This window comes from Polistes fuscatus, unplaced genomic scaffold, assembly GCF_010416935.1.
Source record: "Polistes fuscatus isolate 324 unplaced genomic scaffold, CU_Pfus_HIC Scaffold4, whole genome shotgun sequence".
NCBI classification, from domain to species: Eukaryota; Metazoa; Arthropoda; class Insecta; order Hymenoptera; family Vespidae; genus Polistes; species Polistes fuscatus.
Window position 1 is genome coordinate 7,741,665 of NW_025113118.1, and position 26,732 is coordinate 7,768,396.

The 26,732-nt window shown below is 35.4% G+C and overlaps 1 protein-coding gene across 4 annotated transcripts in view; it reads left to right on the forward strand.

Annotated features, from left to right (window-relative positions):
• Positions 1-26,732, forward strand: part of LOC122521200 (complexin) — a 226,601-nt gene that overhangs the window by 178,395 nt on the left and 21,474 nt on the right. For 3 of the 4 annotated variants that reach the window (XM_043641724.1, XM_043641725.1, XM_043641726.1), the window contains exon 4: positions 24,090-24,253. In XM_043641724.1, coding sequence (XP_043497659.1) covers positions 24,090-24,253 — 164 coding nt within the window. Of the gene's footprint in view, positions 1-130; positions 234-24,089; positions 24,254-26,732 lie in introns of those variants that run through there. The other variant, XM_043641727.1, reaches the window with a different exon arrangement.

Sequence of the window (26,732 nt, forward strand, 5' to 3'; positions counted from 1 at the left end):
GCCCTATGGTAGGAGTTAGAACCGTTCGCGTGAGGTGGAGCGACGATAGTAGTGGTTCCTTGTAGTATTACTAGCAGTGGTGGTGGTAGTAGTTGGTGCTGGTGGTGGTGGTAGTAGTAGTGCTAGATGGAAGTGGTAGTTTCGATGCTGCCAGTGAAGTCTGACCGATACGGCGCCAGTACTACTGTCGCCACCATCACGAGCGCAGGCACAAGACGCCATGGACATACTGGGTATGTCCTTCGACTTTAAGCACGAGCATGCACTTTATATTTTCTTATACTATATATCAACGGTTTTCTTTATATTTATATATTTTATATTTTATATTTTTTATTTATTATTATATATATTGTTCTTTTCTTTTTCGTTTTATATTTTTTATTATTCTTCTCTTTTATAATATCGTCGAACTTTTTAGATCGACGATAGACGTTTCATCGATCACAACGTGCTCGTTTATATACATATACATGTATGCGTATATATATAAAAAATGGGTGAGGCTTTTACATGGATATTACGTGAAATCATTTTTATTAACATTCGAACAAAATAGTCTTGTCAATTTTTTTCTTCTTCTTCTTCTTCTTATTTTTCTTATTTTTCTTTTACCCAAACATTTCTTTATTTTATATTAATGCACTTTTGCAATAAAAATAAAAAAAACATTTTGCATGAAATGCAAACACGAATTGTTTTGCATTTAAATCATTCGAATTGGTATACGTCACTTCGATAACGAGATTCGATGAAAATGTCTCGTTTAAAAAGTGATAGGTGCCATCGTGTATATTCGTAACGATTCAAAAATCTCGACTTTTTGTTCCTCTTCTCTTTTGTTTTCTCTCTTTCTCCGTCTCTCGCTCTTTCCATCTCTCTCTCTCTCTCTCTACCCATCTCCGTTTCTTGCGCGCGCGCGCGCGTATCCGCGCGTGCCCTTGGGTATCGTATAAACGTGCAACATCGGTCGTTGGAAAAAAACAAAAAATTCCAACTCAAGGAAGTCAACCGTGATTCGTAAAAACGATCGTCGGAAAGTCGTTTTTCGATCTTTTCGTTTTTATTTTTCCTATATCACATTTTCTCTATCTCTCTCTCTCTCTTTCTTGTTCTGTTTTATTATTATTATTATTATTATTATTATTAATAACAAAAAGAAAGAATACACACGAGTGACGCTTATAACCGTTGGTATGTGCCGCCGCGTGTACACGTGTGGTATGTGTGCGTATTGTGTAATCCCCACCGTTTGGTAATGTTTTAAGCAAGGGAAAACTCGTGAACACGCGTGTGTGCGCCGCCTTATCTTTCGATAGCAATTTCCGAGGAGAGGGATCGTCGTGCGACATATTCCCTTGAAAAGGGATCACTGAGTTTCGAGCTTGCCGACAAGATTAGTCGTACTACTCGTCGAGAACGGTAAGATCGTATTTAACCTGTCTAACGAGTTAACATCATCAACGAACGTACTGTTAATCTCATGTTCCTTAATTGTTCGATATAACTACGGGCACGAGAAATTCACGCATTATCTAAAAAAGAAAAAGAAGAAGGAAAAAAGAAAAAAACGAAAAGAAAATTAGAATTCGCTCTCGATCGATTATGAGTCATGTTTTTTTACTAAGATAAATAATTAATATTAATAACTGTAATGTGTTAAATAGCAGGAAACGCATCATCTGTCATATTTCAAAACTTATTCTCGTATTTTTCTAATACTTTTGAGACAAATTTACAAGAAAAATATGAATTGTTTCAAATTGACAATTCCGTATATATTTTCTATACTAATGTTGAAATTTTATATAAGGTAATAATAAGAGAAAGAGAGAAAAAAAGAGAAATGGCGTAAGAGGGGGGGGGGTAAAAAAGAGAGATAAAGAGCCGTAAAACTTTTATCGTACTTCCCATTGAATGTACGTTCGACAAACGATTGTTATTTCGTTGAAACGAACGCTTTATAACACTCAGTATAGGTACTACACTGTTATAGCTGTATTAATCATGTATGTAAACTCATACATAGATAGATAGATGTACACTTAGGTATATAGAGACAAAAACGTAATAATTATAGATACGCGTATGTGTATGGATATATTATAAAATCATAAATCATGTGTCACAAATATAACGCGTCGACAATCCGTCCACGATATCTATCCCCCCCCCTTTCTCGTTGGACTCGTGTCAAATCCATAAACAAGCATGCGCGGTAATGCCATGCACCCTATAAATTATAACCCTCTTTGATATCCATCGATTTATTTCCCTATCATCCCTTCTTCTTCCCTTCCCTCTTTCTCCTATACATACACACACACACACACACTATCTCTGTCTATTACTCTCTCATTTAAAACAATACAAATTGTTCGATCGAGAGGATCAACCCAAAGTACTCTCTTTTGATTTTCATAGCATACCGGTACCGAACATAAATCAATGCGCCACGAACTAGCAATATACAGAAACGATAGAATTCAATTTTTATGTTACAGATAAGTAGAGAAAACGATTACGAATAAACGTTGTAAACGTGAGATAACTTTTTTTTTTCCTCTCTACCATCCGACTAAATCGATAATAAATTTTTACGTATTCTCAGATCGTAAAAAACAAGTATTATGGAAATAAGATTCGATTTTCATTTTCAAATTTATATATTTATAGAAGAAGAGAGGAAAACAAAAAAAAAGATAATTGTATTAGCAAATTCGACGAAAAGTTAGATTGAAAAATAACCGAAAAATAAGTGACACGGGAAATGAAATCCATTGAAATTTATTTGACACATTTTACTTCGAATTATGTCCAAATGTATTCCCATACATTTTCTTCGGCGCAATGAATTATCTAACAACGTACAACCCGTTCGATAGCGCTACCAAATAACCATTTGAATTTATACATGAAAATTGGCAAGGTTAGCAGCATTCGGTAATTCAAATTTTTACAAGTAGTTATTAACACAATCTTTAATTTAGCAAAAGAATTACGTACGTGATTCGAGTTAGATCCGTTACAATCAAAGATTTATCTTTTTGATTTTTCACATTTCATAAATTTAAATATAATATATTTGTATCGATCGAAAGATTTTTTTTCTCCACATTTTCATCATTTTTTTACGATTTATAATTACACCGGGATTTATTTATCGTATTCAAGGAAATTCAAATTAAGGCCACATGGGAGACGAAGAATTGCTGATTGTGAGTAAATTTATTTCGCAAGCGAATGAGACGATAACATTAAATATTCAATGCGGTTTACGAAACTCTTTATTTTCTTTTTTATTTTCCTCTTTGCCGTTTACTTTCTTTCTTTCTTTCTTTCTTCCATTCGTTCTTATTTTCTTTTTAGATTTTAACAGAGATTTATGGTACACAACGCGTTGTAATGTACGAGAGTTGAAGAACGTGTATACGTGTAGAGAGAACGTGCCTCTACGTTTATAACGAAACGAGGCAGCATTTGATTGATCAAAGGAAAGTCGTTGAAAGTGCTCGACTATGATCATACCTTAGCCAAACGGAGTCTCTCCAACATACTTCAAAAAGTCTTACCAAACTTCCTTTAAAATGAAAGTAAGAGAAAGGAATATTCCAAATATTCTCCATTAAAAGACCTACATTATCCCTTAAACATTTATTTTAATAATAATAATAATAATAACAATAATAAAAATAAAATAATTCCGAAGAAACAATAGGCACATTTAAAAAAGCAAAAAAAAGAAATTAATTTTGTCGTAAATTTAATAGGACAAAAATAACGAAAATTGATCTCTGAAAGATTTAGGATTATTAATAAATATTTTATATATTACGTGGCAAAGCAAGCATTTAGCGAGTCGTCCCTTAATTAAGGGCCGAGCAGTGAAAACAGTCTAGTGAGTCATTTGATTGGAGGAAAAACTTGCAGCAAACCCTTTATGCGAAATGAACACAATGGTTTGGTAAATAAACGGCGTATCTGTTTAGGTAGAGAGAGACACACGCATAAAACTCACACATTCGAATAGAAATTCGTATAGAGAAAGACCCGTCTCTTTATGGTATGCGTCTTTTCGAACTGGGAGATTCTGCTCTCGTGCCAATGCACGATACGCCACTGGCGTAACATTTGATATCGTTAAACGAATTAGACCGCGACGGTGCGCATGCACACTCATATACACACACACCTGCAGAACTCGCGACAAAGCCAGTAGTACGAACCAACATATGTGTGTATGTTTAGGTTTGTGTAAAGGTGAGAGAGAGAGAGAGAGAGAAAGAGTATGTATGCATACTGCAATATGCACATACGAGTTTGCGATAGGATTGTCGCGATAGGTAGTAGATGTACGCCTACGATAGTACTTAATATCAAGATATTATTTAATATCTATGATGAAAATAATTCTTCTTCTATTCCCGACCCCTCTCATACTCTGATTTGATATTTTCCTCTGTCATGGATATCTCGCATATGTATTTCCTATTTCCATGCGCCGCGTATATATTTCCAAAGCTATTTTTTTAATAAAACTTTTTCCAACCGAACACTGCTTTATTAACCTTACGAAATTTCATCGTTGGAAAATAATAGTGCTGTCGATCCCACAGTGCCGTGGTTACATAATTCAATAGTTCGAATATTATTGGCAACTTTTTCGAGCAAATTTGGAAGTTCGAAAAATTCGATAAACGTTCGTGAAATGATTATTGAAATAATTAAACAACAAAATAAAAACTAGTCTACGTACGATTGAACGTACGGTACGTACGTACGTACGTACGTTGCTCGTATTATTTAAAATGATTTACCATTTAGCAGCGTAGGGTCGCGTACGAGGAGGATTTAAATCACCCGTTGTTACTATTACGTGTTCCGACGGCGAATTTAATCCACGATTAAATGGTCCACGCGAATTGTTCGCGCGATGACGACGACGACTACGACGACAACGCAGGTTAAAAGCTCGTAACTCTGACCGTTTGTGTTCCCGTTAGAACCAGACATTACCCAATAGCAGAGGGATATTGTTGGGCCTGAAAGGTTAATGAGAAAATCCTTAAAACCTGATGCGATTAAGTTTAAACAATGATTTCGATTCTTCTTTCTCTCCTTCGTCAAATTTTTCGATTATTCCAAAGTCGTATAATAAAAAAATGAAACAAACAAAAAAATAGAGAGGAAGAAGGAGAAGAAAAGAGAGGAAAAAAAAATTATGAATCGAAAGTCCGGAAAGGTTTCGTCGACGTAGCAAAAAATTACTGCTCGTGTGGTCGAATTTCTTGTTTGCTCGATAGCTCAGCTGATAAAATAAAGAACTTTTATGTTTGTTCCTTTCTCTCTCTCTCTCTCTATTTTTCTCTTTCTCTTTTTCCAACATCTTCCTCGTTGGACCTTTTCCCGATAGCCAGGAAAATCGGGTTGGATTTCTCGCTTGTGTTCTTTTGGTGTGGCAGTGATCGTTATATCGTTGAGAGGATCATGTACGGGTTCTTCTTTTAGAAGAAAATCCCTAGATCTAAAGAGTATCAACGAGGACGCGTAAGTTAGGAAGGAAACTATCGTGCAGGTGCCGGAAACTTAACCCCTATCGGACTCCGAGGTATTTGCACGCTAGAATTCCTACTGTTCAATATCGGAAGTCGAGAAAGCCAACAATTTAATGTTCCCTTTTATTTATTCGCTAGCCCTTGGCACTTCCTTCTTTCTACCTTATATCCCTCTCTCGTTTTCTTTTTCTATCCTATACATATATGTAATATACATGTATTCTTCTTACACGTATACGCAGGAAAATAGAAAATGGAGAGAATAGAAATAGAAGAGAATTCTTGATGCACATTTACACACACCCACACACGCATATATATATATATATACACGCGTGTACTATTAAAGAAGTCAAGAAATAATGTATCCCGTTGCCAATAAAGAAAATGAAGGTCGTTTATACGAATCCGAGTTAGCGACAAAGTGCAATCCCGTGCCGACTTTACGTGCTGAAACGTGCTCGTTTATATACACATACACACACATATATATGTATATATTTGTCAACCCCTATGTGTTTTCGTCTCTATGTATATAGATGCCTAGAAAGTCTTATGTAACTTCGCTACTACGTTCGTTGCTCCATTCGAAGTACGTTCGAGGGACTCTGTCCGATTCAATAAAAACGCGACTCGCAGCAATGCTCGTAAACATCTTTCGCGAGATAACACAAATGCTGGATAAACGGTCTCTGTCTCATTTTATTTTCCTTCTTCTGCCAAAAGAAATGCATTTTATATCGGGCTTCTTACGCGAACGATAAACTGGGACACGACAATTTTTCTTAACCTTACCCTTTTCTTTTATTTTATTTTATTTTATTTTTGTTAATATTTCATTCGCCATTACGTTTCTCATTTTTCATTGAAACTTAAACGAAAAAGTATTATCGATCGTATTGGAGAGAGAGAGAGAGAGAGAGAAGGAAAGAGAAGAAGAAGAAGAAGAAGCATCATCAAAAACGATAATCAGCGAACACGGTAGCGCTAATTAGCACACCTACACGTTCGACGTTATCGCTTTGCACTATTTCGCTTGTTGCCCACGATGCATTTTCGAGCTAATTAATGAGCGCTGCCGCAAAAAGACCGACGCCTATCGATGCTGGTAGTTCGGGGTTATTGTCTTGCACATTGCCAAACGTAATACATTTAATTACATTGCTGTGTGACGGTGAGCGAATTAGCGACTGCCAATTCATACGCGTTATCCGTTAGATTATTTATTACAAATTCGATTCGTTGGATGATTGAAGTGTGATAGGAGTATAATAATACGAGAAGTGAAAGTAAAAATGATAAAGTGAGAAAAATAGAAGATAGCCGATATTATTATTTATTGACTGTCATTTCGTTTTGTTTCAATATAAAACCGTTTGTTTTCGTTGTTCATTGATTCGAATAATAATGTTGTTACTATAGTAAGATTAAAATTCAAATATATGTATGTAAGCAGTAGACGATCGGTGTTCGATTAATTAACGTCAATCTATGGAACCGAACACATCCTGTCTTGATTTATTATTATAGTATTCTTTAGTTTCGAGTTCGTTAAACCTTTATTAACTCGTGCCTCGTAGATGATCGTAGGGTTGAGATAACGTTCACGCGAGTTAAACGCGATGAAATTATCCGCGGAACTCTGAAGATTATCCTAGCTAGAGTCGACGTAATTATCATTCTTAACTCGAGACCACCCACACACCGGCCTCGCGTATTTTCCACCTGGGAAGAATGAAATCTAATCGCCGCATTCCGTGTGTTCTGACAGTTTAAAACTACCACGCGGAGGGGATTGGGAAAGTCCGAAGACTATGAATAGAGTTTGGACATTCGATTACGTTTCCAAATCGCTAAGGTTTCTTTCTATGATTCTTTTTCGGCGTTATCGATCCAAATTTGTTGATATATTTGAATAATTTATTTTTCGTGTTACAAAAATATTCAAATATTATGGCAAATAAATGAAGATAGAATATTTTGTTTATATAAATAATGATTACAATACACGCTATATAATAATAATATATTCCTTTTAAGCTGTATCTCGATATGTTTGGAGTTTAGTATCGATCGATCGATAGATCGATCGAAACCCACGCGTACGTTCTATTCCAAGAATCGTAAAACGTTGAAAAGACAATTCGTGGAAAGGAAAGTTAGTCGATTGAACGAACGAACGAACGAAGAAAGAAACGAAGGAACGAAGGAACGTCGAGATGATTCGAATTTAAGTAGTCGATCGATTGACCGACATGCGAGGTGCACCGTCACGTGTCAGACGTGGATGAACTGCTGAGGTTTCCCTTCTACGAGCCCGTCATCGGACGGCTTTGGTTATGCGTCACAAAAAATAGACCCTTTACGTGCACAAGCTGGCCTACTTCTCCCCCTCCATCCGGTTAGAGCTTTAAGTATCCGTCCTTCTCGACTCAAGAGAGTGAGAGGGAGAAAGAGGGAAGTCAAAGTAGAAGGGTGAGAGTGAGAGGGCTTGTACAGTGTGACCCGTATTTCTTAACGACCCACACAGAAGTAAGCCTGCAACGCAACGATAAGTGCCATCTGCTTCGTACAACGATGAACCCTCCCCCCCCTCCCCATTCTCCTACCCTATGCTAGATGAAAAATATCATCCACATGTTTCCTCCGCAATCTCGTTCTTTCAAAACTATACACAGAGAAGACGGTGACAGGAACAGTGACGGACAGACACGCGCACGAAAAAAAAGGAAAGAAATAAAACGTAAATTTATTTGTCGTTTGTAATTATGGACACATCGCGTTTGCCTAGCATTCAAATCTATCGAATGTTATCTATTTTTTCGATCGTACGTGCAGGTATCATAATCTTAATTTCTTTTTTTGTCTGAACAATTTGTAAAATAAGAAACGACTTTCGAATCAATTCGCTTCGCGAAATAAATAGTCACGGGACAATAGTTTTCCCGTCGAGAGAACAACGGAATACAATTTTTAGATTAGTTTCTAGCTTAGTTCGCGTGCATCGTGGCGAACCGTGTCATTTCGTGGCTTGGTTACCGTTTCTTCAAATCGTAATTTAAATGCAGAACGAAGAGTACCACCGTTCTTGGGATATTCTTTCGAAACTCTCTCTTTCTCCATGTTACTTTATTTTTCCCTTTTATCTCTCTCTCTCTCTCTCTTTTGTGTTAGTCTTATTCGCTACAATTTCTAATTAGATTTCAGTTTTGCATCTTTATACGATTTTACACTCTTCAAGTAAAAAGATAGCGAACGAGAGAGAGAGAGAGAAAGTAATCTCAATGCAAATTATTATCAAAATCAAATGAATAAATTCGTAGATTAGAGAAAAGACTTTTGTATTAGACGAAACGACAATATCGAAATTGAAACATTTACCTGACATAGCCCCCCCATAGATGCTGGTTACCAAAATTTAATTTATCATATGTATGAGGAAAAATGATTAAAATTGTATCGTAGGAAATAGTCAATGAGAAGTTTCGATTTATCTTACGTCAGTTTCTAAATCTGGTCAGCAAAATACTTGACCGAATTCGTGCTGTAGGTTAGTGCACTCGAGCTTTATCAGTTACAAGGTCGCAGAACATGTCAACCAGTCTTTCGTCTTCGCTTACTCGCTTCTCTTACTTTATAAGAAACGTCTATTTCTCTTTTGCAAGATCATAGAGATAAAAAATAAAAAGTAAAAAGACAAATAATAGAAATATTTTCCATAGAAATCATTACTAATGCTAATCGTACGACTATTGAGAACAATATGATATTTCAACCGCATTAAACAACCGTATGATTCGAATTATTACGATCGAATGAATCGGAGATAATAATACTTGTTAACGAACAATAGAAACTAACGGAAAGAGAGCAAGCGTCTTGGAGAAACACTCGGGAAATTTAGCGAAATCCGGTTAAACAAGTTTTGAACGGAAACGCGTGCGAGAGAAATTACCTCGCGATTCTATAACAGTAAAGTGCGTTTCAACTGCGAACATAAGAGAAGAGAAGAGAAGAGAAGCGATGTCGATGTCTGGCGGTTTAGAATGAATGAGTGAGAGCGAGAGAGAGAGAGAAGAAGAAGATAGGAAGAGAAGAGGAATGACCCAGAGTTTCCGTTTGAACGAAGTTATCGTTCCTAGCAGTGACGACTGATCAATAGAACTAATTCTACGAGCTTTCCTGAATACGACTTAATAATCTCCAACTTCGAACCTTCTATCCGTCTGCTTGACTTTTCATTTCATCATTTTCTTTTTCTTTATCACTTTTCCATTTTGTTGTTGTTATTTATCGAGCCAACGGATATAAATCGCAAGTAGATACACACGCAATTCCCAATCATGTTCTTCTCTCGCAGTAGCATGCACGGAATTCATTCGGTTTTGTATTCGGAAGAAATCATACCTGCATGCATCGACAAAAAAAAAGTGTATCAACGGAGAAAAAAGAAAGAGAGAGAGAGAGAGAGAGAGCTTCATAAGTCAAAAGCTTATCTTATCAAGTTTCTTCTTTCTTCTCATAGAGTACATATAGGCTGTGTGCTATTCGAATCGGTTTGGATACGGATGAATAACGATTCCTTCTGAAGAAATATTTCAATCGTTCGACACGAACGAAAGCCATCGGTCTTTCTACGTGTCATTTTTGCCCTCTATCTCTCTCTTTCTTTCTATCTATTTTCTCTGGGTGTTGCGTGTATCTAAAAGTTGAAAGCTACGTTATAATGGATGGAAGGTTTTTAAAAAAAAAAAACAAGAATAGAGAGAGAAAGGTATAAAGAGAAGGAAAAGAATATCGCGTGTTAAACCACAAGTTCGAACTTCGAAGCCCAAAGAAGATGAGGCATATTTCTGAATCGACGATAATAGAAAAGGGAGGAAGAAGAATATCGCGTGAAAATACGTTTGCTTTCTCATCGTCGTCGTCGTCGTCGTCTTCAAACTTTTGCCTAAATTCTCAGCTCGGTACTCGGCGAGTCATAGAAATATATTCGTAGAATAGTTACGTATCAATTTTATTGTTAATGAATATTTTACCATAAATAATGAAAGTAAAATATTAATTATTGTAAATGTAAGAAATTAATTATTATTTTGTCACACGGTACGTTGATTATTAACCTATCATTTATTATTTAATTCTTGCGTATAAAGGATAAAGAAATATATTTAACAATAAATAAAATAACGCGTACGTCTTTTTTCGAAATTGTTTGTTCTTTTAGTTATTAAAAGTAATACGGAATATGTCTTGAAGTTTACTCTCGTACCTATTAAGGTTACTCGATCGAGGTTCGGACCGGACGACAAGAATAAATATTTGGAAAAGTTTATGGACGATAAAAATCGTTCTAGAGCGTCAACAAGATTTATACGTCCTATACCTGGAACAAACGACCGTCTTGCGAGCAAACCCTTCATTTCCCTCGTCATACTTTTGTCGACGGGGAAACAAGAAAAGGGATAGAAAAGGAAAAAGAGAAAAAGTGTTAAAGTGATAAGAAAGAAAGGAGATAACGTGGAAAGTCCGGCGTGGCCTACTCTCACCCTTTTTTCGTTCTTACGGAAATGAAAAAAAAAAAAAACAAGAGAAGAAAAGAGAAAAAGAATTAAAAGATTCCTCAGTTCTGCATAATACTATTTCTACTTCGAAATCGTACGATCAAATTTATACATACATGAATGAATTGAAATGTTTTGCTTACAAATTACATTTAATATCACACAGTTGTATTACAATGATCTTAACTATGAAATTGTGTTTTTTTTCTAAACATGATAAAAAAAAGGATGGATTAAGGGTCGTTTCGTTCGAAAATTTTTCTTCAGTCGAATCAATTTAAGATTGTGATCTAATTATACCCGAACGTAACGAGCCCGACCAATCTGCGACTGGACGTTCTACGTGGTTATCGATTTGGTGGCAAACACTAGAGATGCGACATGGTTAATTACGTGAGAGTAGCTTAATCAAGACTACTCAGCGATTATTCGGCTTATGATAACCGACCAATGTGGATTAAACGAACGAACGAACGAAACGCACAATGTCTGCCTTCAAACATTTTTAATAATCGATTGTAAATATTAGAAAAATACCTTGGATAGATCATTTTATAGCAATCGGTTGTTTTGTTTTTTTCTTGTTCGACTAACAAACACGGATAATAATACGATCGATTCGATATATAGGACACTATTCGATTAAGTAGAATTATAAATGAACCGAAAAGAAAAAATTCAATTAACGTTGAAGCAATTGTTTGTATTTTTATTCGATAATAAAAAGTAATACATTTTCTGGAGAAATGTTCGATAACGAAATAAGGGCTATACTCGTGAGAATAGAAAATAGAAGAACATATATAACAGAGCAATCAGGATGCTCTTCTTCTTTAACAAAACTTATAGAAACTGTTGGATCCCCTTGGGTACTTCTGGAATAGTCGATATACAAATTTTCTAAGCTCATTAAAAATTGCTCTAAACTTTTAATCCGAGCTGCAAAGTACAAGGATGTCGGAGGAGAGTAGGATGAGTTGTTAACCAAAGTACACATACCATAGGAGATACTTCTTCTCTTCCGCTTAATAAACCTTTCTCGTGGCTGGGAAAGTTCTTTTTCATTAGTTTATGGAGTGCGAAAGAAGAAGAAGAAGAAGAACAACAACAACAACAACAACAAAAAATATAAAAGGAAAGAAAAAAAAGGGAGAGAATACGTCGAACATGTCGTAGCGACGAGGACATCGATTATTTCCCCTTTTCCTCGAGAATCAAATCGTTCGTGATATCGAATGGAAATAATCAAATAAAACAAAACAAAATCTGTGCAAACAACAAAAGGCAAGGATAAAGAAAGAAAGGAAAAAAGAGGATAGCATAAAAACACGGGGAGTTCGTCGATTTGAAAAGCAAATGTTAAGAGGGCCTGAGAGTGGAAGGGGGAGGGGGGGAGGGAATTTGCGGGGAACTAAGAGAAAGTGGTCTAGGTTGACAGGACGTTGGTCGAGAGACTTGGAAATTTATTGTCGAACAGCAGGATAGAATATCTCAGGTTGGTTCTAGTTAATAAGATTGATGCATGAAAAAAAAGAGAATAAAACAGAGAGAGAGAGAGAGAGAGAAGGGGATAAGAGCTGGGTGGGAGAAAAGAGGACGAAGATCTCTCTCCAAAGCAGAGGAACAACCAGCAAGTTCGATGTCTGTTTGCATTAACGTCCGACAACGAAGCCATGTTTTATGCATGAGCACAAAAACGTCCAGACAATTTGTTCTTACCCTCGGTAGTAGGCTGATCTACGAGTGAAGGATCGAAAGAGAGAGAGAGAGAGAGAGAGATTGGGTTTCTTTTGTCCTCTTCTTTCTTTCTTTCTCTCACATTCAGCAGAGCACTCTCATCCCTTTTTCCTCGAGTAAAAACCTTTATCGTGATTCACCTCGTTCGAAGAAAAAGCGGGAATTTCGAATAAACGATTCTGATTAGACGAACATAGAGTGAGAGAGAGAGAGAAGAGACCAAACGAAATGAAAAAGAAAAAATGTATGCATACGTATATATTTCGTCAAACCGAATCCAAGTGAATTGAAATTTTCCTTTTTTTATTCTCTTTTTTTCTTTTTTAACCGTGCATAACAATTTAATAAACAACGTATTGCGGGCTATCAGATTTTATTTCCATTTGTTTTTGTTCTTGCGAAGAGAAAGATCGTAAATTAAAAAGAAAAAGAGTAAAAAAAGAAAAGAACAAGTGCAACATATATTTCTTCTTCGATATTTAATTGGTAAATCGTTATGAGAAAAGTTTCTTGCACCGATCTACATCTCAATTATCGAAGAAAGAGAAACCGGTGTATTATTGCTTGCGTAACGTTAAGAAAGTCATAAATGTTAGGGGGCGATAATGAAAGGAAGCATTTTTCTCAACACGAAACCACGATCAACTCGGTAAGATAAAATTTTCAAAGGGCTCCCGAGGTACACCCCCAACGAACGCAAGGATAACGAGCAAAATTGTAGCCGTTTCGTGCATCAGATAAGACTTCGTTATTTCCTTGCTTCCTCTTTATTTTTTTTTTTTTTCTTTTTTCTATCTTTTATTTCTTCTTTTTCTTCTTTCCTTTCGTCTGTCGTTTCCTCTTCTTTCTTTCTTACTTTCGATTTAAAATTCTTTGATTTTACGTATCGCGAAAAATCGCGATTTTGTCATTTAAATAATTGTATTTTCATGAGAAAAGATTTCCTCGTCTAATTCGTTGACAATTAAACAAATTATTTGTTTTAAATGTCAAACAATTCTTCGCATAAATTGCATACATTTTTTTCTATAAAGTGTTCCGTAATGCGTCGGAAACGTTACATAAGTATTATACATGCGTAGTAGCACGAGTACGAAGGGAATGTCCTTTTACGTTTTTTATGATTCCCTTTTATTTCTTTTCTTCTTCTTCTTCTTCTTCTTATTTTTTCTTTCTCTTCTTAAAGAAAAGGTTGCATACTTTATTATCGCAATATCGTTTTCAGTACTTTACTCGGTACTTTCTTCTTAACGCGAAACTTTGTAACTGAACAAAAACAAAAGCAAAAGCAGGCTTGATCAATAAAGCAAACTTATTTATATCCTTGCTGTAAAATTTATTATACTACGATTTAACAAAGTTTTCTTCCTTTTTTCTCTCTTTCTCTATCTGTTTTTTTTTTATATAATTAGGTACGTACCGACAAAAACACGTAGCACTTTTTGTCGTAAATTATTTCTCGCAGTTTACATCCGTACTTCATCCGTAGTATTACAGAACCGCGCATATAGCATATTCTTCGCAAAGGGTTATAACGAAAAGCTCCTTTTACGAGGACAATTCGAGCTGTCGCGCTTGATACCCGAGTAAGCGAGCATTAAAGAGGATTTTTCTCATCTTCTGCCGTCGCGAACGACGTTCTTCTCGATCGTACGAACAACGAACTGACAAAAAAAATAAGAAGACCAAAAAATTGGAAACGCGAAAGCTGATTTCTTTGCTTTTTACAGCCGATTAAATCTCATTTTGCCATCAATTGGAGGATACATTTTGCGAAAGATTTCAAACGAACGTTGATTTTATTTCTCGGATAATCTTATCTCGTTTCTTTCTTTTTTCTTTTCCTTTTACTTTTACGATTAGCATACATAACACATTATAAATTGCAAATACTTTGGCCCGTTACGCGTTTATTTAAATTATTTATAAATCGGGGGTCGGGGGAGGGGAGGACCGGGTTTGAAATCGAGAGAAATATATAGGTCTAATCTATCGCAAATATTTATCATTCTTGTTTGTTTCACAACTTGGTCAAACCATTTAACTCGTTTAATATTTATTAACTGTTTGCAGAATATTTAGTCGATCCTTTAATAAATAAAAACGTTTAACTTTTTTCCAAATTAAACACTCGTTAAATTTTGACACGAAGATACTTTGAACAAATTCGGATTCGAACAGAAGGCACCGAGAATAACAAATAATTTCAAAATCACAAACTTAAGTTCAACCGATAATATTTAGCATTATTTCGTGATGCATTTTTTGTTTTCGTCGAATACGCATCGTGGATTTAACTCGTACGCGAGATATAATATGAAAATGTAAAAAGATAAATATGAACAAAATTAGCAAATATTTTCTACTAATTCGTTGAAGATTGAACGAATAAAGAATAAATTTTGTATGTAGAGCAATAATGATCATGTAGCAATAACGATTACTCGCTTCTCGCGTACGTATTCATAACTTTGCGTAATGTATAAACCTTAAGCACTCGTGTATAAGTACGTAAATGTATATACATATATACATAGATGCAGAAATGTGTTCTCCATCCGACGTAATACGCGCGTGTGCGTTATTTCAGTTAGCAAACACGTCTATAATTCCGTATGGTAATCTATTTGCCGGGTAGTGAATTCAAAGCCAATCGTTCGCAGTGAATATCGCTCCTGGACACGAAAGCGGCTCGTTGGAAACATCTGTGAGCAGCGAGTGGATTCTCGCCCGTGCTCGCGCGCGAGCGCACGCATGCATGCATGCACCCACTTGCATCTACCTATCACCGACCCAACGGAGTTTCCCTATCTCTCATCGGTCCTTTAAATCATTTAACTACAATAAAACCGTGCTCGGTATAAAGCGCAGATTTAACAAATAAAATTTATAATTTATTCTACCCATATATTTTGGAAACATCTGTGGCAGCGAGTGGATTCTCGCCCGTGCTCGCGCGCGAGCGCACGCATGCATGCATGCACCACTTGCATCTACCTATCACCGACCCAACGGAGTTTCCCTATCTCTCATCGGTCCTTTAATCATTAAAACACATAAAACCGTGCTCGTATAAAGCGAGATTTAACAATAAAAGTTATATTATTCTACCAATATTTATAATAATAATAATAATATATAATAAATAATCGTATTAATTTATAACATTTAGTAACAAAGTCTTCCAATAAATTTATCCTTTGTGAACATTCGCAGGACATTAATTGGTCTTATCAACGTTAATAAATTATTTTGCTTAATCGTCGATTTGTTAAATTGTCACAAATATATATATATATATATGAAAATCGTAAAAAGGGAATAAAATAGAAGAATTTCACTTATCCCATTCGTCTTCGATCTTTTCCAACGGAGCGCGTCATTTGGGGGATGTACCGGACGGATTTGCATTTAAACTGCATTTTAAAAGAGAACGCGTGGCACCTTTTTCCGATGTACAGTAGTAGAGAAAAAAGAAAAAAAGAAAAAAGGTAAAATTATCCGGCATCCAATAAGCGACCCGCAGATGCCACTAGCTCGATAGCGAAACAAGTTTACGTCTATTTGAAACGATGGGATAGAATGGTTAGTAGGAAGATGAAAAGTGTACTAAAGTGTGTACATACGTGTCTAAATGTGTTTTGGTTTTTGTCTACGTGTATGTACATGAGAAGAGAGACGCGACATCGTTTACGAGGAGAAAACGAGCGGGTAGTTTCTCTCTCTCTCTCTCTCTCTCTCTCTCCTTGCACCCTTTTACTTTCCATCAGCACCGCAAGCTCTTTCATCGGTCTGCAATCTACATGAACTCGCGCGTTCGAATTAACCGATACCAGGAAAACCGCTTGGACCGAGGAAACGAGCGAAGTACGCGCGCTTGCGAGTTGAATTTTCCAACGACCGGGGTGAAAAATACGATCGATAGGAAATAGAAAGAAGATCGAGAAAAATAGAAGGGAAAAAACAACAATAAATCGCTCGCGTTGCCGAGTGAATTGATACTCAATCGCAACAAATTGCAAATTTCGATATCTATTTCAAGTTGCTTGCTACAACTGGATTAAGAAATGAGACAATTATTTCGCAATGAATATATCGAGATCGTTCGTTATTTTCAAACAAAATTCATCGAGTTATCTTTCATTTTTTCTTTTTTTTTCTTTTTTTACTTCTACCAATTTCACATTGCCCACGAAATATCTCTCTCTCTCTCTCTTTTACGCTACGACACTTTTCATATACAAGAGATGCGTTTTAGAACGAGCTTTGCATAACATAAATACGAAGCGGAATTTTCCTGCCACCAGACGTCAAAATCAAAGGGGACCGCTTATCTTTCCACCCTCTGAAAGCAAGTTTCTATTTCTCGGGTGATCTCTCAGTTTCTCAGCTTTCCAAGACTAATATTACAAATGATAGGAGAAAGAGAAACGATGTTTCTTTAATATCATATTTCGATTTCTGTACACACACACACACACATATATACATTCTGTTCACCCATCCTATAATATATTGTATTGTTATTTGTTAAGCGAAACAAAAAAATATGGAACACCGCGTTCGTACCAAAGTGTTTGAAAATTTGATCCAAATAACATATAATCTTCCTTTCTCTCTCTCTCGCTTGATTTTGCAAATGAATCGCGACGAGATCTTAGGAAATAAGATGACATCGATGAGACGACACGTTCTACACGAACGGGTTTAATTCTGCGTCACGAGACTATTCGTCTCACTCATTAGCATCTATTCTCGATGTATTTACCAAAGTAATTGGTTCTCGGCTAACTCTTCTCCTATGAAAATTGGCTACTTCGCGAAGTCTACCAAGCTCACCCCTCGCCCCCCCCCCTCGCTCACCCACCCCCATTTCCTTCTCTCGGCTTTGTAACTCGAGGAGTTTCGCGAAATAGCAGCGACAACGAAGAGCTCATTCATTCTTTCCGTTTCACGTTTCTTCCGACTCCTTATGTCCTGTATTTCAATGCCATATATATTTGTTTGCATATAAATTATATTACAATTCATTATTCATTTAAATATTACATATATGTTTTTTTTTTTTATTACTTAGATTAAATTCAAATGTGAAATTCGATATCACGCGAATTGCTGATTTATTTTTTGCGTTAATTATCTGTTAAATTGTATTATGTTTATTTAATCGATAATATTCGTAGATTAATAATCAATTTTTTAATTATAATTTTAATTCCATGACCCTGCGTTGTTCGTGTGTGTTTTAAGATATTAATTATATCTAACGTGTTCTTCTTCTTCTTCTTTTTAAAAAAACCGGTATCATCGATAATTCAAGATATTCGCGAAGAAAACATTCGTGAAAGGAGAGTTAAACCTGTAAGAGAGTGAAAAGGGTTGGATTCTGGTTTTGAAAGAGAGATGAATCGGAGCTTTTTCACGGGACAAAGTTATCGATATGTTCGTAACGTCGAACGCACGCACACATCGGCGACACGCGTTCCGACAAACGGTTCCTTTCAGACCTCTTTTCGGGATCACCGTTTATATCGTTTCTCTTTTTCTTCCTTTCTAGATCATTTTCTTCTCTATCTTTATTTTTCTATTTCAGACAACGACTAAGAAAAAGAAATTTCTATATATTGTCGTAGTCGTCTTTTTCTAACATCGAAAGTATACGGACAAAAGTAACGTGTACCATTTACAACGATCGAGTTAAGTTTCGAAGAAACTGTTGGATCAAACATTTCCTACACCTGTGCGCGTTGTGTGATTTTCGAAACAAACGTCTAAGAAATAATAGGAATCAAAAAGTAAAGAAATATAACAATAGACTCTTCCCTATCGCGAGAATGATCGTGTCGCGATCATTTTTCTTTTACGATTTCACACACACACACACACACACGCACACAGTTTTGTCAACTATTTTCTCGTACACATTTCTTCTTATTTCTTAAATATTTTCGTTAAAAGTCACATTGTTTACGAATTATACGCGGACCTTTCACCAAACTATTCGATATTACAAAAACCTACGCGATAGTTTGTTTCTTTTTTCTCTAAAAGCGAATTAATTCGTTGAAAAGACGTTTTATACAACGTACTCTAAAGTCTACCTATCAGTTTGGTTTTTCTTTCTTTTTTTCTTTTTCTAAACTCTATCCATACTAACAAGTGGGGGGACAACTCTCCCTTAACAATTTTTCCTCTTCGTCTCGTGAAAAAAGAAGAACTCTTCGTGCATACTTGGAAACTGGGTTTTTATTTTTCTGGCGGAAAAAAAAAGTAGACAAGTTTGGATGAAATAAAAGTTTTAGGACTGAAGGGTCTTCTGACGAAAAAAAATAAAAAAAAAAAACGTAAGGAAAAACCTCGGACACGACCTCAGGTGGAATTTCATACTGTCAAATGAAAAAGTGGAATGCAAGGAATTCAAATTCTCGAACGTACCTTGTGTCCACGCGATGAATTTTACCGAAAAGTTTTGCGCGCGTAAAAAAGAAGAATTGAAAAAAACAAAAGAAGAAAAAATTGTCTCTCTCTCGCTCTTTTCGTCTCCGCGTTTTATGCGAATAAACGTTCCAATAGAATTCTTTCATATCGATTCATAAAAAACGAGAAACCGAAGGTCAGATTCTTCGAGATATTCTTCGTTTTTTTTTTTTGGTTCGTGCCTTGACAAATATTAATCGACGATAAGTGCATCACGAATGTATTAAATAAGAGAACGAGATATCGAATTTCGGTAGGGTGACGGCAATTAAACTCATTTCCTATTCGATAATTTAGTTAGATAATTTAATTATAACATTCCATTGGAATATTTGTGAAACGATGCACGCGCGTGTATTTGTGTGCGCGTGTGTGTGTGCGTATGCGTGTACGCGAGTTATTTAAAAATTGCACGACAATTTCCGCATTGCGGAATATGTTCGTTATTTTTTTTCTTTCGAATATATGCAACCCCCAATAACCACCCTTCTTCCTGTTATTCATCAAACATACAAAATCGTTGAAAGAAAAAAAACCCTTTTTTCAAATCACGATCATTTTTTTTTTATATGATTATCTAAAATACTTTGTCCCTTAAAGAACGAAAGAAAAAGAGAAGAAAATAAAACGGATAAAAGAAATTGGCATGATGGGAAGGTGGGGTGGGGGGTTCGAGCCATGGGTTTTCATGGACACTACGTGATCGCAATAACGAGACAGACTTTATCTCGTACATAAAAAAGAAAATCGATTCGATTTGTTTGATCGTACGATTTACTTTATTGCAACTTTAAAAAGGAAACTTAAACTACTAAGCAAAAATATAAATCGTCCACTTGGCACTTTGCTCGAGAACGAGAGAATGACGTTTGTTAGATGATAATGAACAAAAAAAGAAAAAAAAAGAAAGAAAGAATTAAAATTTAGAAGAATAAAAAAGAAAAGAAAAAGTAAAAATCGATGGGGATCGGTTTGAATGGTATTTTTTCTGTCGATTAAATCAACAGACGGTAAAAGACCACAAAGCTTTTTTAATTCTTCGCGCAAACGAGAAACGATTCCGCCACGATCTTTAATAGCCCACCGGGAAGAAGACAAAACGAAAGAAAGAGAGAAATATATAGGGATAAAGGGAAAGGTATAAGGAAAAGGAAAAAGGAGCGGAAGATAGATGAAAATCGTAAGTAATTCTTCCTCATCGGCTCGCTCGCACAAGCCTCAATCCTCTACGAGAAAATACTACTACGATTTTCATCCTTATCTATGTCGCTCATTTATTTCATTCTCTTTCTCCCCCCTTTTTTCTTTTTTCTTTCATTCTGTCTTTTCTTTTAGGATTGACTTTTCGTATTCTCTCTCTCTCTTAACATCTACCAACAGCTGCTGCTTCCTGGATTATTCCAATTAGCGTTATACCTAATTAATCGTAGAAAAAGATACGTTACATTTTACATTATTTGTAGAAATGAGATTATGGATATAAATTCGTTGAAATTTATTATAACAAGACGGGGTGGGAAAAAAAATAAGGGAATATAATCTTTATCCCTTCTTCTTCTTCTTCTAATTCTTCTTCTTCTTCTTAAGTTTAACGAATTCGTTCTGTATTAATGTTTTGTTTAAAATTCTATATTTCTACTAGATAGATGACATCAGTTTGTTATATTTCATATTTTGTTCTGCATATATTACATGAATAACGAATATAGGGTCTCTTATCTTCTTTCTCTCTCTCTCTTCTTCCATTTACAAGGTGTATGAAAAAGTATAAGATATCTTTTTAACAAAAAAATCCACCAACATGGATGGAACGCGACTATTTTTTTCTTATAATATTTTATAAAACGTATACGCGCACATACGCGTAGATACCGTGTGCCTCTTTCGATCTATTTTCTCGGAAAAAAAAAGGAAAAAAAAATAAACCAAATTTATTACGCATACGTACGTAAAATATAACGCAGGCAATTGTGCAATTTTTCTCAAAGATACATTTTCGTACGAGTAATAAAAAACCAACACGATTATCATAGAAAGTATTCGAGATAACTTCGTCTAGTATAAAAATATTTCCTGGACGATTTATAAATGCAACGAGAAATTATTAATAAGTAAAAATACGTATATCATATTTTTTTAAAACGTTTGAAATTTATTTTTGTATAATTAGAAGAAAAGAAAAAACATTAGAAAAGTTTCGTTTTCGTTATTTCCGAACAATACAACACAAATAACGTTGTAACATTTGTATTCGAATATACATTTAATTTATAGACAATTTTCATTTTGAAAGTGATAATTTCGTTGATGATAATAAATATAAAATAAACGCGGGTGCGTGGGGTTTAACATTAGAATTTGTCTCCTTGTAGATTTGCGATAATATCCGTGCGAACGAGTCGCGTTGCGTTTTATTTTTTGCCTCTTTTACAAAGAAAGGACAATTGCTCTTGGACCACGGCCATTATCGTCCTTTCGAATGTGCGACAGCACGGAACCATGACAGCCCAACCACCACTACCACCACCAACCACCACCACCACTACCACCACACCACCACTACCACCACACCACCAGATGGGTCACATTACTGACTCGATCGAGAAATTTTCTTGAAAAACTCGACCGCCCTATTCTTCCTTTTTCTTTCTTTATTTCTCCCATTCTCCTACCATTCGATTTTTCTCTTTTCGTATAAGGAGAGAAATGTGCAAGCAAGTGTGCACCGTGAAAAACCAAGCTCGTCCTCCTTTTCGTAGCTACGGGCCGCATTTCCGTCGCACTGCGACGTTCTTATTCGTCGGTCATCTGTGTCTGACTAATATATCCCTTGACTACTATCAAAAGTAGATCAAATCTTATATTCATTTCTATAAATTGAAAACATTCGAAAAGATACCCATATTTCTATACGTTTTCAAAACAACATTAATTTTTATTCCATTGAAATAACATAGTCGAGAGATGAATAAAAAATTCGTCAAAATTTGCTTAAGGGCAATTTTGCGATGTGAAATAAATATTTGAAAAAAAGAAATTGAAACGTGTTCCCATAGGGTTGGTCAGGGATTAAAGGTCCTTGTCGAAAATGCAAGACCTACGTGAGAGATATCGTTTAAAGCTGGGACAACTCGTCGAGTGCAGTCGACGGTGATAAGAAAAGAAAATGGTAAGAGAGAGAGAGAGAGAGAAGGGTGGGAAGGGATAGGGAGGTTGAAAAGGAAAGAGATAAAAGTAAGAGAAGCCAAAAAGCAAGTCGAGCGAAAATGGTTGTGCCTAGGTTTGGACATCAAAGTACTGCGGTGCTGCAAAATATAAAGAACGAGTGCAAATAGAAGGAACGTCGAGAACCGCAAAAGCGGAAAGAGAGAGAGGAAAAAAAGAAAAGAGAAGGAGAGAGAGAGAGAGAGAGAAGACGTTGCCGAGACAGAAGTAGTATTAATTTCCTCGAGCCTTCGGGCTTTTCTGGCACATCCTTCTCCGCCAGACGATGAAGAAGAAGGGAAAAGAGAAAAACCCTTTTGCTTTCTCTTCTTCTTCTTCTTTTTCTTCTTCTTTACTATTCGATCTCTCTTTTTACAGTCTTCCTTATTCCCCCGTTCTCTCAATATTACCACGAGATAATGTTCTCTCCGTTATTTCTTTTTTTTTGTTGTTGTATTTTTATCAAAAAAAATTCCTTTAAATGCGTACAAAATACGTTCGTTTTTTTCTTTTTTTTTTCTTCTTTTCGCAAGAAAATTTCTTCTAAGGGCAGACGTTTCTTCAATATATTTTAAATATTTCTTAATCAGTATTTTGAATCTATATCGTTAATATTATGTATTGAAATGTTTGCGATCGTTATTTGTAATAGCTCGTTGTCAAATTTTATTTAATAACGTAATGATGAAAATGAAAAAAAAAAATGAAAAAAATAGCTGTGATATCACCGAGAGCAGTTACATTTAATAACGAATCAAACGTATTAACTGTAGACGGGGGTATTATGTTTACGTTGTTATTATATTCAACATATATATATATATTGTTATTTATTTAGCTATACACACACATACAAACAAACATATACATTACCTTGACTCAAAGCTGCAGTCGGTGTTTGCTCACGGAAATGCAAACAATTCGGTTCCTTCTTACGTGTGTTGCCAATGAAATTACTAAATATGTACGAATTTAACAAATTAATACGAATTATTCAAACAAATGATTTAATTACTTTAATGGTAAGTCAAAAATATATGCTTGAGAAATAACGAAAGGAAAAATAATGAAAAATAGGAGGATAATTAATTTGAAGGATAGTGGTTTGGTGGATGATAGCGTCGATGGTAACCAGGACCATTTATCGACTCCCTAGAGATACTATCATTTCGTAGTTCATCTATTAACTGTAACTAAGATACTTGTGGCTTACCAAAACCGTAGGAAGCAATACCGTGTAGTACGAACGATGAATAAAATATAAGGACCCATTATCTGTAATTTACCTTTGAATGTGCATCGACTATCGTTTCCGATACAAGTAAACTTAACTCTAAAATAATTCAAATGTAATTATTATTAAAAATATGAATTTGTTAATACGTTAATGATATTGAAACACCTCGAATACTTGATAATTTGTTTCAAATAATAATTGAAACGAAAAATAATGTAGGGGATAAATAATTGGAACGATGTTAATGAAATAAAAAATTAACAAAATGAAATCATTTATAAGAACAATATTGATGATTTATTTTCTCGTTTATAGGAGCGGTCGGTGGCGAAGGAGGAGACGATGACGACAAGGAAAAGGAGGAGGAGGCCGAGAGGGAAAGGCAAGAAGCCATCAGGGAAGCTGAGGAGAGGAGGAAAGAGAAACACCGTAAAATGGAGGAAGAACGAGAGAAGATGCGACAGGAAATCAGAGACAAGGTCAGGAAAAAGAAATGCCACTTTGTCAAAGATATTTTTACCCGTTTTTTTTCTTTTTTTCTTTCGTCCATATTTTTTCCCTCGCTATCTCCTCATCCCGATCGATTAGTAGATCGGTCAAGTTTTTCTTGTTCTTTTTTTTTTTTTTTTTTTATGAAAAAGAATGAACGAAATATTTCAAATACCCTCGATTCGTTGGAAAAATGGCCTACGTTTTTTCTTCCAATGTAAAAGCCATCGAAAAGATCGTGTTACTTATGACAAACTGTCCGACGCAAACAACAAAACAACGACAAAATATACCTTCTATCGATTAAATCGTTCCAGCGTTGAACTATAGACCACCATCATATATTTCGTAGTTGAACATATGTATTTTTGATCGATCGCAAGAAAGATGGATGATCCATTTGAACTGCTTTTTTTTTATTCAAGTTTGTCAAATTCTCGATTAACCAGTCGAATTGTACAGAGATTTGTTTAATATTTTTCAACTGTAAAAAATTAAGTTAAACTGTCTGACAAATATTATCAACAATCTTAACAAACTTATAACCTACTTATTTATTTATTATATTTACTTCAGTACAACAGGGTACTTCTATCACTTCGATTCACTTTTCAGAATGATCAAATTTTCTCAGATCTAACGGAACCAAGTCTACATTGAAATACGTATTCTATTTCAACGATGGGATACGTGGTCCACGTTTCCGGCAATGGCATTAGCACCCCAACAGTGGTAGAAACGATGAGGGTGGTACTAGAAGCACATTGATATTCCAATAAATTGTAGAGACGTATGACTTCCATTATTCTGGATTCCCACGATATCTTTCCTGGCTTAAACCGAGCACCTGACTGCACCACCGACGACAGTTATACCATCTTTTACTAACATTCGACTTTTTCTTATATCCAGGATTAAAGATTTTTCCCATATTTAGTAACTGTCATCGATAATAATAATCGTTGTAAAGTTTCAAATTGAATAATTTCGAAAAAAAATACAATCAGATTATTATTATTATTATTTTTCTTTTCTTCTTTGCGTTTAGAAATTTTCTTAGAATTTATTTCAATCATTATCAATTTGATTACGGTATTACGTTATTTGCATTGCAAATGTGTATAGGTTGTTTTCTTGCTACGTTCTAAATCATCGGCCTAGTTTGGTATAACAAGCATCGAGCATAAATAAAAATACAATAAACTATAACCAACAGAGCGTGTCGTGCTAAAACAACGGATCACGAAACTTTTATGCTAATGCGTACGCGTAATTATTGATAATAGGTTCCAATTAAAATTCACGTATGCGTCTTGCCGAGTGGGGTTGATATGTCATGAGTTGGAATATAAAACACTTCGTTTATTGTTGACATTATGGGTTGGGGAAATATTAAGTGGAAATTTTCAACTCGAAATGAAAACACCGCGTTAGAAAACGTAATGATCATTTAAAAAAAAAAACAAAAGTAATTATAAAATATTATTATCGTATGCATATATAATATATCTTGGTCATCTAATTACAGGAATTGATTTTATTACGCTCGTAAAATGTCCAACTTTTTCTCGATGATAATAATAAGTAACGAATATGAAAAAAATGAATTTTTGTTCTCTCTCATTGTTCTTATTAAACTAATAAAACTTCATTTCCTTTCATTTACATAGTAATCGAGAAAAAATACATCCCCGTATTTCGTAGTTAATTATCGGGAAGAAATATTTATTTAACCGGGAGACACAAAAGAACGGAAAGAAAAATAAATGATTCAAATAGTAGATAAAATCGGGGAACAAATGTGTTGCAGCAGGAACGAATAATAAATTTTGAAAATTGGAAATTTCGTTGGAATATCAGCATATAATTCGAGGAAACAATTGGTCGGATGTGTGTGTGCGTGTATGCGTGTGCGTGCGTGCATTTTGTGAGCACAGGTGAACCGTCGATAATCGGCATGCTAATTAGCGCTAACGACTGGACCTCGTCGTTTGTTCTGGACGTTTGATCAATGAGAGAAATCATGCTGCGAGACAATCCTCCTCTTCCTCGTAGTGGCCTTCTCCGAGGCGCCGATGGAATAATAATAATAATCATTTCTATGCAACGCGAATTACAATAATACTTTTTATATGACTGAACCGACGACGACTACGACGACTATTCGACGCATTTGCTATTATAAAACACGAATAAACGACGAGGAAGATCACCAAATGGGTCGGTCGTCTCGTTTCAGTTAGTTTCAGAGATTGTATATTCATAAATGTGTAAAAAGGTTTTGCATATAGCCACCCACCAACGAGAGACGATTTCGAACGATCGTAAGCATTGTCCGTACGAACATCGTTGATGGCCCCTCCTCCTCCCCCGTTGTTAGAAATCGCAGTTAGGATTGCTCGTTTTCCGCAAGACCATTTTACTCTATACGTTTCCGTTTTACAATTCTATGCGAATGATAGAAAATGA